The sequence below is a fragment of the Notolepis coatsorum genome (genome assembly GCF_963971535.1).
Source record: "Notolepis coatsorum genome assembly, chromosome: 8".
Classification (NCBI taxonomy): domain Eukaryota; kingdom Metazoa; phylum Chordata; class Actinopteri; order Aulopiformes; family Paralepididae; genus Notolepis; species Notolepis coatsorum.
Genome location: NC_140172.1, coordinates 72,372,534 through 72,389,069, shown reverse-complemented (window position 1 = coordinate 72,389,069; position 16,536 = coordinate 72,372,534). Strand labels below are relative to the sequence as shown.

General features: G+C 42.7%; 1 protein-coding gene across 1 annotated transcript in view; it reads right to left on the bottom strand.

The window, feature by feature from the left end:
* dop1b (DOP1 leucine zipper like protein B) overlaps positions 1-16,536 on the bottom strand; it is a 272,141-nt gene that overhangs the window by 90,223 nt on the left and 165,382 nt on the right. The window contains exons 27-29 of the mRNA XM_084320857.1: positions 14,105-14,209; positions 12,122-12,188; positions 9,241-9,394 (exon numbers count right to left, since the gene is read on the bottom strand). Of these exons, the coding sequence (XP_084176983.1) occupies positions 9,241-9,394; positions 12,122-12,188; positions 14,105-14,209 (326 nt within the window). The remainder of the gene's footprint in view (positions 1-9,240; positions 9,395-12,121; positions 12,189-14,104; positions 14,210-16,536) is intronic.

Genomic DNA, 16,536 nt, shown 5'->3' with positions numbered 1-16,536 from the left:
GTTCGAAGCTCATGCCATCGAACGAAGCTTCGAAGCTTCGAAGTATTTAAGACAACCCTACCAGCCAGTCACTAGAACGGGTTCCATAGGTTCCAAAATTCCATTCCAATAATGATGTAGTATAAGGAGGTAGCTTACCAATAATGATGTAGTTTCAGAGCAAACTGAGGGGACCTTATGGACCAGCCAGTCACTAGAACGGGTTCCATAGGTTCCAAAATTCCATTCCAATAATGATGTAGTATAAGGAGGTAGCTTACCAATAATGATGTAGTTTAAGGAGGCAGCTTACCAATAAGGGCCTTAAAAATTTACAAATACCAGTGTTTGTTGCACCTCTCCATCAGAGAGGACCAACCAACCTTCTCATAAAGGACACAGTGATGAATGTCATATCTATCATTAGTGATGAATCTGAGGGCCGAGTGATATACCAAGGATATACCAGTCCAAGGATTTAAGAGTTGAGGCTGCAGCCTATAAATGATATCATAATCATAATTGGCAGCCTAAATATAGTATAAATAAATGCTTAAAGGTCCCATGCATTATAAATGGCCTTTTCCAGTGTTTAGCATTGTTTCCTAGCAATGGGGGATTATATCAATGTGGTCTGTGTCATTAATTATCATATTGACTCATCAGTCTAGTCTCGAGTTCACGAGATCTTCCCTCACTCAACTAAGCCGTTCTGATTTTACTGTTTTGCTGACGTGAATATGGCACAGATTGAGCTGATTGTGATCTGATAGAGAGAGATAGAGAGGGAGAGAGAGAGAGGGACCGGCGGGACCGCGTGCAGGAGTGTGTGTAAAAGGGGACGCATCTCTCCTCTCTCCCTCGTTGGAGCATTTACACACAAACTTGACTGCGTGTGTGTCGGGGACGCATCTCTCCCTCGTCGGAGCATTTACACACAAACTTGACTGCGTGTGTGTCGGGGACGCATCTCTCCCTCGTCGGAGCATTTACACACAAACTTGACTGCATGTGTGTCGGGGACGCATCTCTCTATCTCTCCCTCTCTGTCTGTCTCTCTCTCTCTCTCGTTTGCTCGTTCTCTCTCCCTCTCTCTCTCGCTTGCTCGTTCTCTCTCTCTCTCTCTCTCTCTCTTGTATGTATCACGCTGTGTGGGTGACTGTCACTCAAAGCGCTTATGGGCGGAGCCCATCCAATAACAGCCTGAAATCCTGAGGCTGAAAAATTATGCTTTTGAGTACTTGATTAGAAATATAAAACAATGAATTTTTTGGAAAAAAACCTTAGATGTTTTCTATAGACTCACAGGAATTGTGTAAAGTTGCCCAAATAGTGCAAGGAATAGCGATGCATTTCCCCTTTAACAGTGGCGCTGCCACCTCTGTGTCAGAAAACATACAGTCTTTGCAACAACTCACATTAATTTCATTGCAATCTGGTGTGTGGAGGAAACATACAGACTTGTCTGATGCAATCAGGCATGCGTTGTTCATGGGACGGGGTAGCACGGTGTGCAAGCTCACTCGCTATTTGCATATCAATAGCGCCGGTCGTCAGGTGTGTTAAATACGTTCTCAGACACATTCACACCTAACTTGTTGTGAAGACGTGTTACATTCCATTCGTAGAGGCAAATTAGGCACTGTCTTTAGTCTGTGCCCAAGCGAGGGGACATTAAATGCGCATTCGCGGGAGCGCGCGCACGCGCCGGGAGCGCGCGTGCACGTGGTGCGTGTCACCCCAGATGATTTCAATAACGCACCACTGGATGCAATCAAGCGTTTATATACTGTAGAATTATCAACATTAAAATGCTCCCTTTAAACAGATTTTCAAGAGCGTAAACCCAAGTCCTTCAAAACAGATCAAAATTCCAAGACGGCTGAGACTTCAGTAAATCTAGCGTGACCTGAAGTGTTAACATATGGTTGTGGCGCTGCTTTAAATCTGTCCTACGTTTAGATCACAGAGAGCGGTCTGAACTAGCTTTCGGTAAACCTACAGGGTAATGTGTTGCAGAGCTAGGGGTCATACAGGTCCTCACCTTTGTCGCAGTTTTAGGTTCCAGTAAAGGTTGCCACGCTATTTAGATTATTATTTTGATTTAAGTCTCAACACTGGCCCTGTGTGCATTGTTTGTGTTTTTGAAGGACACTTGTATACCTTTCAAAAAACAACATCCAAAGATGTATGGTAGCTCTCACCAACTTATATTATACTTAAATAAATTGGTGAAACTGAGGTGTCCTTGTCCTTTTTCTCAAGAGTTGGCGAGTGCTGCCGTACATCTTTATATTGTTCTCAGAGTTGGTGAGTGCTGCCGTACATGTTGTTCTCAGAGTTGGTGAGCGCAACCGTACATCTTTAGTCAAGTCAAGTCAAGAGTTTTATTTGTCACAGCATACGAGTATACAATGAAATGCGGGTGGTCTTGCCCGCAACAATGTGCATAATACAATAGTAATAATATATAATAGAATCCAATAGAACGACATTGTGCAATAAAACAAGTAAACAGAGTAGGGCATATCGGTATATGTACATGAGTTATTTACAGAGCATGGTAGGACATGCTAGGTCCTGTGGTAGTGCAATACACTGTTAGCTACGGATGAGGCACTGGGTCTTTATGTACATGCTATATTATACAATCTCAAGTTATACTATACTATTCTTAAAGTGACCTTTCCTTTTGTAAAGTGGCCATAAGTGTGAGCGTGTGCAGCATGAGTGTGTACTTGCTCATGTTAATGTGGCTGCTAGTGTGTGAGCGTGTACAGTGTGTGTGTCGTGTGTGTGCTCATGTGTGCTTGTGTGTGGAGAGTTCAGTGTTCAAGGCTCTGATGGCCTGGGGGAGGAAGCTGAGCCGAAGTCTCTCTGTCCTAGTAGCTGGTGTTCGCAGGCGTCTGCCTGACCTCAGCAGCATGAACAGGCTGTTGTTGGGGTGGTGAGGGTCTTTCATTATTCTGCAGGCTCTGGATTTGCACCTCTTGTTGTATAGAACCTGCAGGGGTGGTAGTGCAATACCCGTGGCACGCTCGGCTGAGCGCACCACTCTCTGTAGGGCCTTCTTGTCCTGTGCCGTGCTGTTTCCATACCAGGCAGTGATGTTTCCAGTCAAGATGCTCTCTACAGCTCCGGAGTAGAAGGACTGGAGTATCTTCCCAGATACTCTGAACTTCCTTAACTGTCTCAGGTGGTAGAGGCGCTGCTTCGCCTTTTTTATGACTGAGTCTATGTGTGTTGTCCATGTCAGATCCTCTGAGATGTGGACCCCCAGGTACTTAAAGCTGCTCACCCTGTCCACGGTAGCCCCGTTTATCCTAAGTGGTGTGTGTGTCTCCTGCTGTCCTCTCCTATAATCCACGATCAGCTCCTTGGTTTTACCAATGTTCAGGAGCAGGCTGTTGTCCTGGCACCAGCGTTCCAGTACCTCAACCTCCTCCCGGTAGGCCTTCTCGTCGTTGTCCGAGATCAGCCCCACCACCACTGTGTCGTCCGCAAACTTCACTATGGAGTTGGAGCTGAACTTGGCCACACAGTCGTGTGTGTATAGTGAGTACAGCAGGGGGCTCAGAACACAGCCGTGGGGGGACCCGATGCTCAGGGTGATGGTGTTGGAGGTCTGACCCCCCACCCTGACCGCCTGGGGCCTTTCGCTCAGAAAGTCCAGTATCCAGGCGCTCAGAGCGGAGCTCAGACCCAGCTCGATCAACTTGTCAACCAGTCTGGTGGGGACTATGGTGTTGAACGCTGAGCTGTAGTCAATGAACAACAGTCTCACATAGCCCCCCTTCTGGCGGTCAAGGTGAGAGAGGGTGCTGTGCAGTACTTGGGAGACCGCATCATCAGTAGACCTGTTTGGCCTGTATGCAAATTGCATAGGGTCCATATCACTGGGGAGGGAGGCACAAATGTGATCCTTGACCAGCCTCTCGAAACATTTCATGGCCACAGAGGTGAGTGCCACCGGTCTGTAGTCATTGAGACATGTTGGGGAGGGTTTCTTTGGTACAGGGATGATGGTAGACATCTTGAAGCAGGCAGGGACCACTGATCCGCCAGGGATCTATTAAATATGGCGGTGAACACAGGGGCTAGCTGGTTAGCACAGGACTTAAGTATGCGTCCTGTTATTCCATCTGGGCCAGCAGCTTTAGATGTTGTTCTCAGAGTTGGTGAGTTGATTTAGCACCACAGTAAGAGCTTCTTTCTAGGAAGGCACGTCCAACTCCTCCACTGCAAAATTGGTTATTTCATTGCCATGTGAAATATGGCACGACTAGTAACGACTCACAACTAGTAACGCATACAGAGTGTTATCATGGTACTCTCACATAGTGTTATTTGTCATATCGTAAATTTGTTTATTTCAATATTTTCTCAGGATAATCTCATAATCTCATTTAGATATTTTCTCAAAAATAATCTCATAATCTCATTTTAATGTTCCTGTTTTGGTGACCCGCCACTGGTGACTGAATGTAGAAGAAACACTAGTCCTCTGTGAGTCTACATTGTTTCCACCTCAGGCCAGACAGGTTCTGACTCCTGCCAACTGGGCCACAGTACCACTGACCCCCCCACAGGCCAATCACAGAGCTCAGAGACCACCACGTCTCCATGGAAACAGGGAAGGGACACTCCCAAGATACATTTAGGAGAGAGAGAGAAAGGGAGGGAGAGTGCCTGTGGACCAGTAAACGGAGAGGTGACAGTTTGTCAGAGCAGTGTTGCCATGGTAACAGGAAAAGGGTCTGCAACACAGAACTGGTATACATAGAAAATGTACTTCTGGTGTATCATGATACTCACATAGCCAGACCTCACGTCTCATGATGAGTAACTCATACAGAGTGTTATCATGATGAGTAACTCATACAGAGCGTTATCATGATGAGTAACTCATACAGAGCGTTATCATGGTACTCTCACATACAGAGCGTTATCATGGTACTCTCATATACAGAGCGTCATCATGGTACTCTCACATACAGTGTTATCATGGTACTCTCACATACAGAGCGTTATCATGGTACTCTCACATACAGAGCGTCATCATGGTACTCTCACATACAGAGCGTCATCATGAGGAGTAACTCATACAGAGCGTCATCATGGTACTCTCACATACAGAGCATCATCATGAGGAGTAACTCATACAGAGCGTTATCATGGTACTCTCACATACAGAGCGTCATCATGGTACTCTCACATACAGAGCGTCATCATGAGGAGTAACTCATACAGAGCGTTATCATGGTACTCTCACATACAGAGCATCATCATGAGGAGTAACTCATACAGAGTGTTATCATGATGAGTAACTCATGCAGAGCGTTATCATGGTACTCTCACATACAGAGCGTCATCAGGGTACTCTCACATACAGAGCGTCATCATGGTACTCTCACATACAGAGCGTCATCATGGTACTCTCACATACAGAGCGTCATCATGGTACTCTCACATACAGAGTGTCATCATGATGAGTAACTCATACAGAGCGAGAGCGTCATCATGAGGAGTAACTCATACAGTGTCATCATGGTACTCTCAAATACAGAGCATTATCATGAGGAGTAACTCATACAGAGCGAGAGCGTCATCATGAGTAACTCATACAGAGCGTCATCATGGTACTCTCACATACATCTAGCTATTCAGCCCTGCGTTCACAGCCCTGTGACAACTCCTCTCGCGAATCACACTGTTTCTATGTGCAGTGAAAACTCTGCGAGCAATGGGTCAAATGCGTCTAACATGCTTTGCATCCTCGCCATTCCTGTATGCCCACGTTGCGGGAAAACAGTTAACGCTAGCTAAGCTAACCCTGTAGCTCAGGCAGTGGAGAAATCAGTTCGTTCTCTCTCTCTCTCTCTCTGATTGGATAGGTGCTCTGCATCACTGTGACCTCTTTTTTTACTTCTAATTTTTACTATGTTTTTATTTCATACTTATCTTGTCATGCACAGTCTCTGGAGCGCAACAGTAAGAAGCATTTTGTACAAAAGTATTCTGTACTTCTGTATGACAACTATTAAAGAAACTTGAAACTTGAAACTATTCAAGGCATGGCACTCAACTATTGGCAGTAAAAAGTGTGTCCCTAATGCTTACGAATATGATGTGAATATGAGAAATATGATAGATTTATTAAGAATTTGTGCTTAAACTTATGTTTCTTCTTTAATCATTTTTATATTATTTCATGATCTATTTGTGCATGTTCTTTTTTACCTTTGTGCATTCTCTTCCGACAACAAACACAATGTAATAAATAATAAATGGATAATAACTGTGCTGTTATGGGGTGCTGTTATGTGCTGTTATAATAATAATAATATAATAATAATGCAGGACCTGTTCAGAGGTCTTTAATTGGCATGCAATTATCCTCAATGTTTAGCGGTTAGCACACACACACACCGGAACACACACGCATGCATTGTTTTTTGTAGGATCGCCGATGCGATTCGTCTCTGCAATTAACCCATCGGTCCATCCCGTCGTCCTTCCCCCCAAGGGCAGCCGGGAGCAGACAGGCATCGGCGAGGGCCGCGCCCGGGGACCTATCCAAGTGCTCCTGCCCGTCTTCGTCAAGGACGCCACAGATTAGCGATCTGTTGTTGTGCATGTTTTTCCATTGGGTTTATCTTATCGGGGGGGAAACCCTTGCGAGCACGGGGAGAACATGCAAACTCCACACAGAAAGGCCTGGGAGATACCCCACCTGGGTACCTGGCATCATGGAAACCTGGTCCCCAAGCGGGAATCGAACCCTGGACCTTCTTGCTGTGAGGCGACAGTGTTAACCACTACACCACTGTGCCGCCTGTTATGTGCTGTTATGTGTTACTGATATATGCTTATGTGGTGCTGATATGTGATGATATGTGGTGATATGTGATGATATGATATGTGATTCATTTATTTATTTCAAACCATGCAACATTCCCACTTGGGGACCAGGTTTCTGCGTTGCCAGGTACCCAGGTGGGTGATCTCCCAGGCCTTTCTGTGTGGAGTTTGCGTGTTCTCCCCGTGCTCGCAAGGGTCCCCCCCCCCCCCCCGATAAGAGAAACCCAATGGAAAAACATGCACAACAACAGATCGCTAACGCTGTCGCGTCCGTGATGAAGGCGGGCAGGAGCACTTGGATGGTCCCTGGGCGTGGCTCACGCCACAGCCCTCGTCTGCTCCCGGCTGCCCTTGAGGGGAAGTACGACGGGATGGGTTAAGCGCAGAGGAGTATCGCATCGGCGATCCTAAAAGACAATGCATGCGTGTGTGTTCCGGTGTGTGTGTGTGTTAAAAACTAACCACTGTGTGTGCCACTAAAACATTGAGTGTCATTGCATGCCGAATAAAGACCTCTGCGACAGGTCCTGCATTATATTATTATTACCTATACAATACAAGACAACCACAAAACAGTACAATAACCACCACAAAACAATAGACAACAGTAACAGACACCAGTTAATGGTTTGAAAAGGGGGATGGAAGAAGCTAAGCTTGTGAATTTCCATTCCCCACACCCTGACCATCAATTGATATACATACAACATGTAACATAGCTGTTTCCCACATTCCCCTGACATCTCAACTAGGCTTGGGCGGTATGACGGTATTACGGTATACCAGGATATTTCTAAATCCCGTCGGTATGATTTTCAATACCGTGACGTCACAGACTGTGCGCCAATGGTGTGCACAGCAGAAAGCAGGCCATCAGGCTGCTAAACGAACAATGAATGAACACTACACAACAACAACCACCAAACGCACATAGCACACACATCCACACGCACACACTCACTTTAAACAAACACACTGTAGCACCCACTCCACACACTTTATAGCACACACCCACTTTAAACAAACACACTGTAGCACCCACTCCCCACACTTTATATTTATTGATGAAGGATTGCACTACAACTCGTACACCTTACTGTAAATTGTACCTAAATTGTACCTCATCCCATTTCTGCTTTGCACTATATAGTACTGTACATTAGTACACTGTATAGTATTGTATATTATATGGTAACTCAGAACATTGTACATATGTCTATACCGAACACTGTGACCTCATTTTCTTCTTCTAAAATTACATGCTATACTATGTTATTTGATACTATCTTGTCTAGCACAGTCTCTGGAGCGTAACAGTAAGAAGCATTTTGTATGAAAGTATTCTGTACTTCTGTATGACAACTATTAAAGAAACTTGAGAAACTTGAGCATGCGCCAGCAGAGGGCAGGGCAGTCTGTCTTTCCCTCTCTCAGTCAGAGCTCAGCAGAGCCACGCGCGTGTTCCTGTTTTGAAATGGATTTGTGCATGAGTGGACTCTGGGTCGTCGGGGACACGTTGTTTGGGTAAGTAAGTTATGTTATGTTGCTGGGATATAAGATATTCATATAAGATATGAATGCTGGGAGTGTATGTTTGGTAAACCGTTCCAGTTTGACTGTGTGTGTGCGTATTGGCTTCGCGATTCACTACATGGGTTTAATGGCTTAAGCTGGGTTTTGATTAACTTAATCAATGCAGAATACATTTTATGCGTCTGTATGTGTAGTTGTGTACTACGGTCGTGAGTTTGTGACTCACATTGCTCTAATTTCAGCCTCCGTTATACGTTATTTGTTCCGTATGACTCGTTTCATATCTGTGTCTCGAACGTGTGCACTGTTTTTTATTTCTTTTGTTTACTTTGGCAACACGGGTTGCTAAGGAATTTAGGTTCGAGGTTGAAGAAAGTGCACTTTTAGGTTGAAAGAACGGCCCTAATGTCAACATAAGCGTTATGTATGGTAATAACGAGTATATTGTTAACTGATGAAAATGAAAGTCATACCGTCATAATACCCATACCGGGGTATTATGTCAGCAAGGTATGACAGTATGAAAAAATGTATACCGCCCAAGCCTAATCTCAACCAGACGTACATGAGTCTGACTAGTTAATACATATTCTATATAACATATTCCTTTTAATGCCAAACGTCATGTTCACCCTCCTCCTTATACCTTTCCAATATTCCTTTTTTTAACTTTCTTTTAAACTGGTTTATGTTTTACTCAGTTTAACCTCCTCGTCCAATCCATTCCATAATCTCACTCCACAAACAGATATGCACATATGTGATGATATGTGATGTGGATATGTGGTGATATGGTGTGGATATGTGATGATACTGTATGTGTTGATATATGATATGTGGTTCTGATATGTGTATATCTTATCTTACCATAGAGGTCCCCGTCAGCGTCATCAGGCTCCTCTGCCTCAGGGCACACCTGTGGTTGAACTTTGACCTCTAGGTTGCGACTGAGCCAGCTGGTCTGCTCCAGAGACGAGCCAGCGACCCCTCCTACTGCTTCCAAGATCTTCTGGGTTACCTCCTACAAGTTAAATAATAATTTATTAATCCTCCTACAAGTTACCTTATACTTTATTAATCCTCCTACAAGTTACATTATACTTTATTAATCCACCTAGAAGTTACCTTATATTTTTTTAATCATCCTAGAAGTTGCCTTATACTTTATTAATCCTCCTACAAGTTGCCTTATACTTTATTAATCCTCCTACAAGTTACATTATACTTTATTAATCCTCCTAGAAGTTACCTTATATATTTTTTATCATCCTAGAAGTTACCTTATACTTTATTAATCCTCCTACAAGTTACATTATACTTTATTAATCCTCCTAGAAGTTACCTTATACTTTATTAATCCTCCTAGAAGTTACCTTATACTTTATTAATCCTCCTACAAGTTACTGTATACTTTATTAATCCTCCTAGAAGTTACCTTATACTTTATTAATCCTCCTAGAAGTTACCTTATATTTTATTAATCCTCCTAGAAGTTACCTTATACTTTATTAATCCTCCTAGAAGTTACCTTATATTTTATTAATCCTCCTAGAAGTTACGTTATACTTTATTACTCCTCCTAGAAGTTACCTTATATTTTATTAATCCTCCTAGAAGTTACATTATACTTTATTAATCCTCCTAGAAATTACATTATACTTTATTAATCCTCCTACAAGTTACATTATACTTTATTACTCCTCCTAGAAGTTACCTTATATTTTATTAATCCTCCTAGAAGTTACCTTATACTTTATTACTCCTCCTAGAAGTTACATTATACTTTATTAATCCTCCTAGAAGTTACATTATACTTTATTACTCCTCCTAGAAGTTACCTTATATTTTATTAATCCTCCTACAAGTTACATTATACTTTATTACTCCTCCTAGAAGTTACCTTATATTTTATTAATCCTCCTAGAAGTTACATTATACTTTATTAATCCTCCTAGAAGTTACATTATACTTTATTAATCCTCCTAGAAGTTACATTATACTTTATTAATCCTCCTAGAAGTTACATTATACTTTATTAATCCTCCTACAAGTTACATTATACTTTATTACTCCTCCTAAAAGTTACCTTATACTTTATTAATCCTCCTAGAAGTTACCTTATACTTTATTAATCCTCCTAGAAGTTACATTATACTTTATTACTCCTCCTAGAAGTTACATTATACTTTATTACTCCTCCTACAAGTAACCGTATACTTTATTACTCCTCCTAGAAGTTACATTATACTTTATTACTCCTCTGCATCCTGACCACTGAGGAGCAGTGAGGAGCCACAGTGCCGCGCCCAGGGACCAACTCCAGTTGTAATGTCAGTGCCTTGCTCAAGGGCAACAGCAGAGAAACCCAGAGTACTCAGAGGAAACCCACAACTACACACAGGAAACCCACAACTACACAACACAGGAAACCCACAACTACACAACAAGAGGAAACCCACTACTACACACAGGAAACTCAAAACTACACAACAAGAGGAAACCCACAACTACACAACAACACACAGGAAACCCACAACTACACACAGGAAACCCACAACTACACAACAAGACAGAGGAAAACCCACAACTACACAACAAGAGGAAACCCACAACTACACAACAACACACAGGAAACCCACAACTACACACAGGAAACCCACAACTACACAACAAGACAGAGGAAAACCCACAACTACACAACAACACAACACGAGGAAACCCACAACTACACAACAACACAGAAAACCCACAACTACACAACAAGAGGAAACCCACTACTACACACAGGAAACTCAAAACTACACAACAAGAGGAAACCCACAACTACACAACAACACACAGGAAACCCACAACTACACACAGGAAACCCACAACTACACAACAAGACAGAGGAAAACCCACAACTACACAACAAGAGGAAACCCACAACTACACAACAACACACAGGAAACCCACAACTACACACAGGAAACCCACAACTACACAACAAGACAGAGGAAAACCCACAACTACACAACAAGAGGAAACCCACAACTACACAACAAGACAGAGGAAAACCCACAACTACACAACAAGAGGAAACCCACAACTACACAACAAGAGGCAACCCACAACTACACAACAAGAGGAAACCCACAACTACACAACAAGAGGAAACCCACAACAACACACAGGAAACCCACAACTACACACAGGAAACCCACAACTACACAACAAGACAGAGGAAAACCCACAACTACACAACAAGAGGAAACCCACAACTACACAACAAGAGGCAACCCACAACTATACAACAAGAGGAAACCCACAACTACACAACAAGAGGCAACCCACAACTACACAACAAGAGGCAACCTACAACTACACAACAACACAGGAAACTTACAACTACAGAACAACACAGAGGAAACCCACAACTACACACCTGTAATTAATATCACCTGAACATCACAGTCTCTCTCTCTCTCTCTCTCTCTCTCTCTCTCTCTCTCTCTCTCTCTCTCTCTCTCTCTCTCTCTCTCTCTCTCTCTCTCTCTCTCTCTCTCTCTCTCTCTCTCTCTCTCTCTCTCTCTCTCTCTCTCTCTCTCTCTCTCTCTCTCTCTCTCTCTCTCTCTCTCTCTCTCTCTCTCTCTCTCTCTCTCTCTCTCTCTCTCTCTCTCTCTCTCTCTCTCTCTCTCTCTCTCTCTCTCTCTCTCTCTCTCTCTCTCTCTCTCTCTCTCTCTCTCTCTCTCTCTCTCTACCATCATACCTGGATGTCTCTGGTGTCCTTCTTGTTGTCCAGGTTGAGGAGTCGGTTGACAAAGTCATTGAGGATTCTGTTAAAAACAAGAGGAATGAAATACTAATTCATCGTTGTTAGATAACTGAAAACAGCATTAAAAAAAATAAAAATAAAAATATTTTATTGTAAAGACATGCATGCATATATACAAACTAAATATGATATGACGATATTTTCTGACCTTTCGGCGATACGCATCACGATGTTTTTCTTTTTTTCCCCAAACAATTCATTATGAGGCTTACCAAGACAGTATTTGAGTTTGCAAGCTAACATTAAAGACAAAATAAAATACCCATGCTTTTAGCATTTTTATATTATATATTAGATTTAGATTATTGGATTATTAGATTATATATTGCATATATTTAGCAATGAGATATTATATGATTTAGATATGAAATATGATGAATTGAAAATGGGGGACCCTGATGTAAACAAGACGAAAGTCTTTCTCTGGTCTGCATCCTCCAGTCCACTGTTGTTGTATTGAGCTGTACTGTATTGTACCCATGCTGCAATCTGTTAATAACGTTTTCATTCATTCAGACGGCAAACAGAATCATTTTGATTGACAGTCGAGTCTGCCAATTACGTCACACCGCTTGCACCCGCCCTGCTGTTCTTAGCACCAATCGGCAAGCGCGTATTAATTTTTTACTTCCGCCATTGGAGAGCTCAATGACAACAACAATGGTAGCGGTAGCTCCCTGCGGCCGACGTTTAGCTTTTAGCTCCGCAGGATGACTGGAGGCATAATGATTTTACTGCAACGGATGTTATAATAAAAGCCTTTCCATACATCGGTCTGATTGAAAACTTTATTAACAGACCGCAGAATGGGCACAACTGAGTCAGCACGGGCTGAAATATGAACGACTAATGCTTGCTATATCTAGGTCGACCTCGGACGTTGCTATGTAAATACGCTGATGTTATTGAACGTGTAACTATATAACGTTAATGCCACAAAACGAATGCCTTTGTTATCATAAGTAGTAACTTTGATGCAGTAGTGTGTGTGTGGGGCGGCGCTGTTCAAAAGTTTCAATGTGTGGACCAGATTGACGCGACACAATCCTCTTGGGCAAAACATCACGATATCCACGATACGTTTAAAAAGTGTATCGTTAATGAACTGTACCCGATATTTATATAATATCGTCATATCGCCCAGCCCTAATACAAACACATTATAATAGTATATGCATATTATTGGAACAAGACAGACTGAGGAAGGACATTAGGGGGTTGTGGTTTGTCTACATCTACAGTATATTCTCCACTCAGTAAGCATTCATAGACAGAGAGTGTGAATGAAAGAGAGAGGGGGAAAGAGAGGGAGAGAGGGAAATAGAGAGAGAGAGGGAAAGAGAGAGAGCATGTGAGAGAGATAGAGATAGAGATAGAGAGAGAGAGAGGAGAGAGAGAACAGTGTGAGAGATAGAGGGGGATATAGAACTTATCTTATACAGTAATGTAAACAAAGTAATGTACTGACCCCAGCAGCAGGTGGGGCCTAATGTAAACAAAGTAATGTACTGACCCCAGCAGCAGGTGGGGCCTAATGTAAACAAAGTAATGTACTGACCCCAGCAGCAGGTGGGGCCTAATGTAAACAAAGTAATGTACTGACCCCAGCAGCAGGTGGGGCCTAATGTAAACAAAGTAATGTACTGACCCCAGCAGCAGGTGGGGCCTAATGTAAACAAAGTAATGTACTGACCCCAGCAGCAGGAAGTGGCCGGGTGGGGCCTAATGTAAACAAAGTAATGTACTGACCCCAGCAGCAGGGAGTGGCCCGGTGGGGCCTAATGTAAACAAAGTAATGTACTGACCCCAGCAGCAGGGAGTGGCCCGGTGGGGCCTAATGTAAACAAAGTAATGTACTGACCCCAGCAGCAGGAAGTGGCCGGGTGGGGCCTAATGTAAACAAAGTAATGTACTGACCCCAGCAGCAGGAAGTGGCCGGGTGGGGCCAGGTTGAGCTGGACAGACTCCCTGAGGAGCGTGAGGAGAGGAGCGATGTTCTCCTGCAGGGCCTGAGCTGAGAGACTACACACACACACACACACACACACACACACACACACACACACACACACACACACACACACACACACACACACACACACACACACACACACACACACACACACACACACACACACACACACACACACACACACACACACACACACACACACGATTAGTGTTTACATGTACAGTAGCCAGGGTTTGTACACCTTTTCCAAGGCAAAATGCAAGCACTTTTCAAGCATTTTCAAGGTGCATTTTCAAGATTTTCCAGCATCTTATGCGGCTGTGGTAAATTAAATATTTACTCAATGATTATTTCACTTCTTCCATCACATTAAATCAGATGTTATTGTGCTATAAAGTTATAAACAACCAAAATTATGTAGACTTGGCATCATATATAACCTGGCTGAGCCCATGTGTTATGCAGTAACCTTACTGTATATCTGTATGTCGTGTATGTCATAAATGTCATGATGAATTGAAAATGGGGGACCCTGATGTAAACAAGACGAAAGTATTGCTCTGGTCTGCATCCCCTTAACAATTGTGTGTATTGAGCCGTACTGTATTGTACCCATTCTGCAATCTGTTAATAATGTTTTCAATCAATCAATCAAACGTGACGAGCCAGGCCAATTTTAGCATGTTAATTTATGGAATATGCAATCTAACAGCTAACGTGAACTTTACAGTAAATTACATGGATAATAATGTTAAGGTAGTTAGTTCATTCCTGTAGGTAAACAATCACTCAAATAATCACCAGATAAAACTTCAATTTCAATCAAATATTTAATGAAAATTTGCAAAATAAGAGAACAGACTTTGAGGTAGGCAGTCAATCAGCTCCTGGAGCCTTATGTATGTATGTAATGTATACAAAATGTATACAAAATCAAACACTTTTACTTTAAAAGCAAAACATATCTCCTTGAGAAAAAACTGCATCGAACAACACAAAATAGTGCAAACAGGCTGTGGTAAATTAAATATTTACTCAAAATGTGCAAAATAAGAAGTCTTTGAGGTAGGCAGTCAATTAGCCCCTTGAGCCTTAAAACATTAAACACTTTAAAAGCAAAACATATCTCCTTGAGAAAAAACTGCATCGAACAACACAAAATAGTGCGAACATTAATTAAATATTTACTCAAAAAAAGTGCTAAATAATAAGTCTTTGAGGTAGGCAGTCAATCAGCTCCTTGAGCCTTAAATGTATACAAAATCAAACACTTTGTATTGTGCAAAAGAAAAACATCTCCTTGAGAAAAACACTGCATCGAACACAAAATAGTGCAAAAAATATAATTGGCCTAGTTAGACCAAATAGGGCCGGGCCTATTAGGGAGTGTCCTTCAGTTCCTTGAGTTTGTCGGTTAGCTGTTTCTCCACAGTCTCTAGACTTATTTCTTTTTCTTTTGCAGCTCTTCGAAGGCCATTGGACTTTGAGATGAAGCTCAATTTCCCTATAGACTCAGCTTTTTCTGCATTGGCATCAGCAGACTTCAGGAGGACCCTTATATCCTCCTCCATTCTCTTTTTTTTGGCCTTTATCTCGGTTATCTCCTCCATTAGTCCTTTCCTCTTCTGTGCCTTCTGCTTATCTTGCTTTAGACGTTTTTGGTCATCAAGATACATGTGATACTTCTGCCTGGCAGCAGCTGCAGAGAGGAGTAGCTCCTTTGTGTAGGCTATGTTGAGCAGCCCTCCAACACTCTGCACATGGTCATGAATAACCCGCTGGGCAATCAATGAATGCTCTTTGAGGTTCTACACCATCACTTCTTTGTTGACCGAAAACCCTCTCTCGACAGTGGCTTGACCGTGTGAAAGGATCAGGAGGAGTTTTATTACTCCCCATAGATGGCGCCACTCTGCTTTGTTGGATAAACATTCATGATAGAATTCATCCAACCTTCCACTTTCTGGGTTGAAGTTCCTAAAGGGATCCGACACTGACATCAAGCTGTAGTCATAGAAGTGACCAAACTCCCTCAGAATCTCATCACATGATTTCTCTTCAATGCGGCCAGTTTCAACAAGGAGCCGCAGACAAGTGGTGAGTTTCCGGGTGCTTCTCTCTTTGCTCTTGATGAGCTCCCTAGGATCCAGGACAGAGATGCTTCTAACAAGAGGATACTTGAGTGGAGCCTTTTCAAAAAGCTTGGAGACCATCTTCAGCAAAAACACCTTACAGTTCTGCCTGAACTCCAGCCTCAGCCTCTCAGCATTTGAGTTCTTCTTCATGTGCTCCTGCAGAGCTCGCTCTGTGACAAATCCCACACTCAGTTTGGTGACATCCATGTGGTTGACTGGGTCAGCATAATCAACTTGGAGAA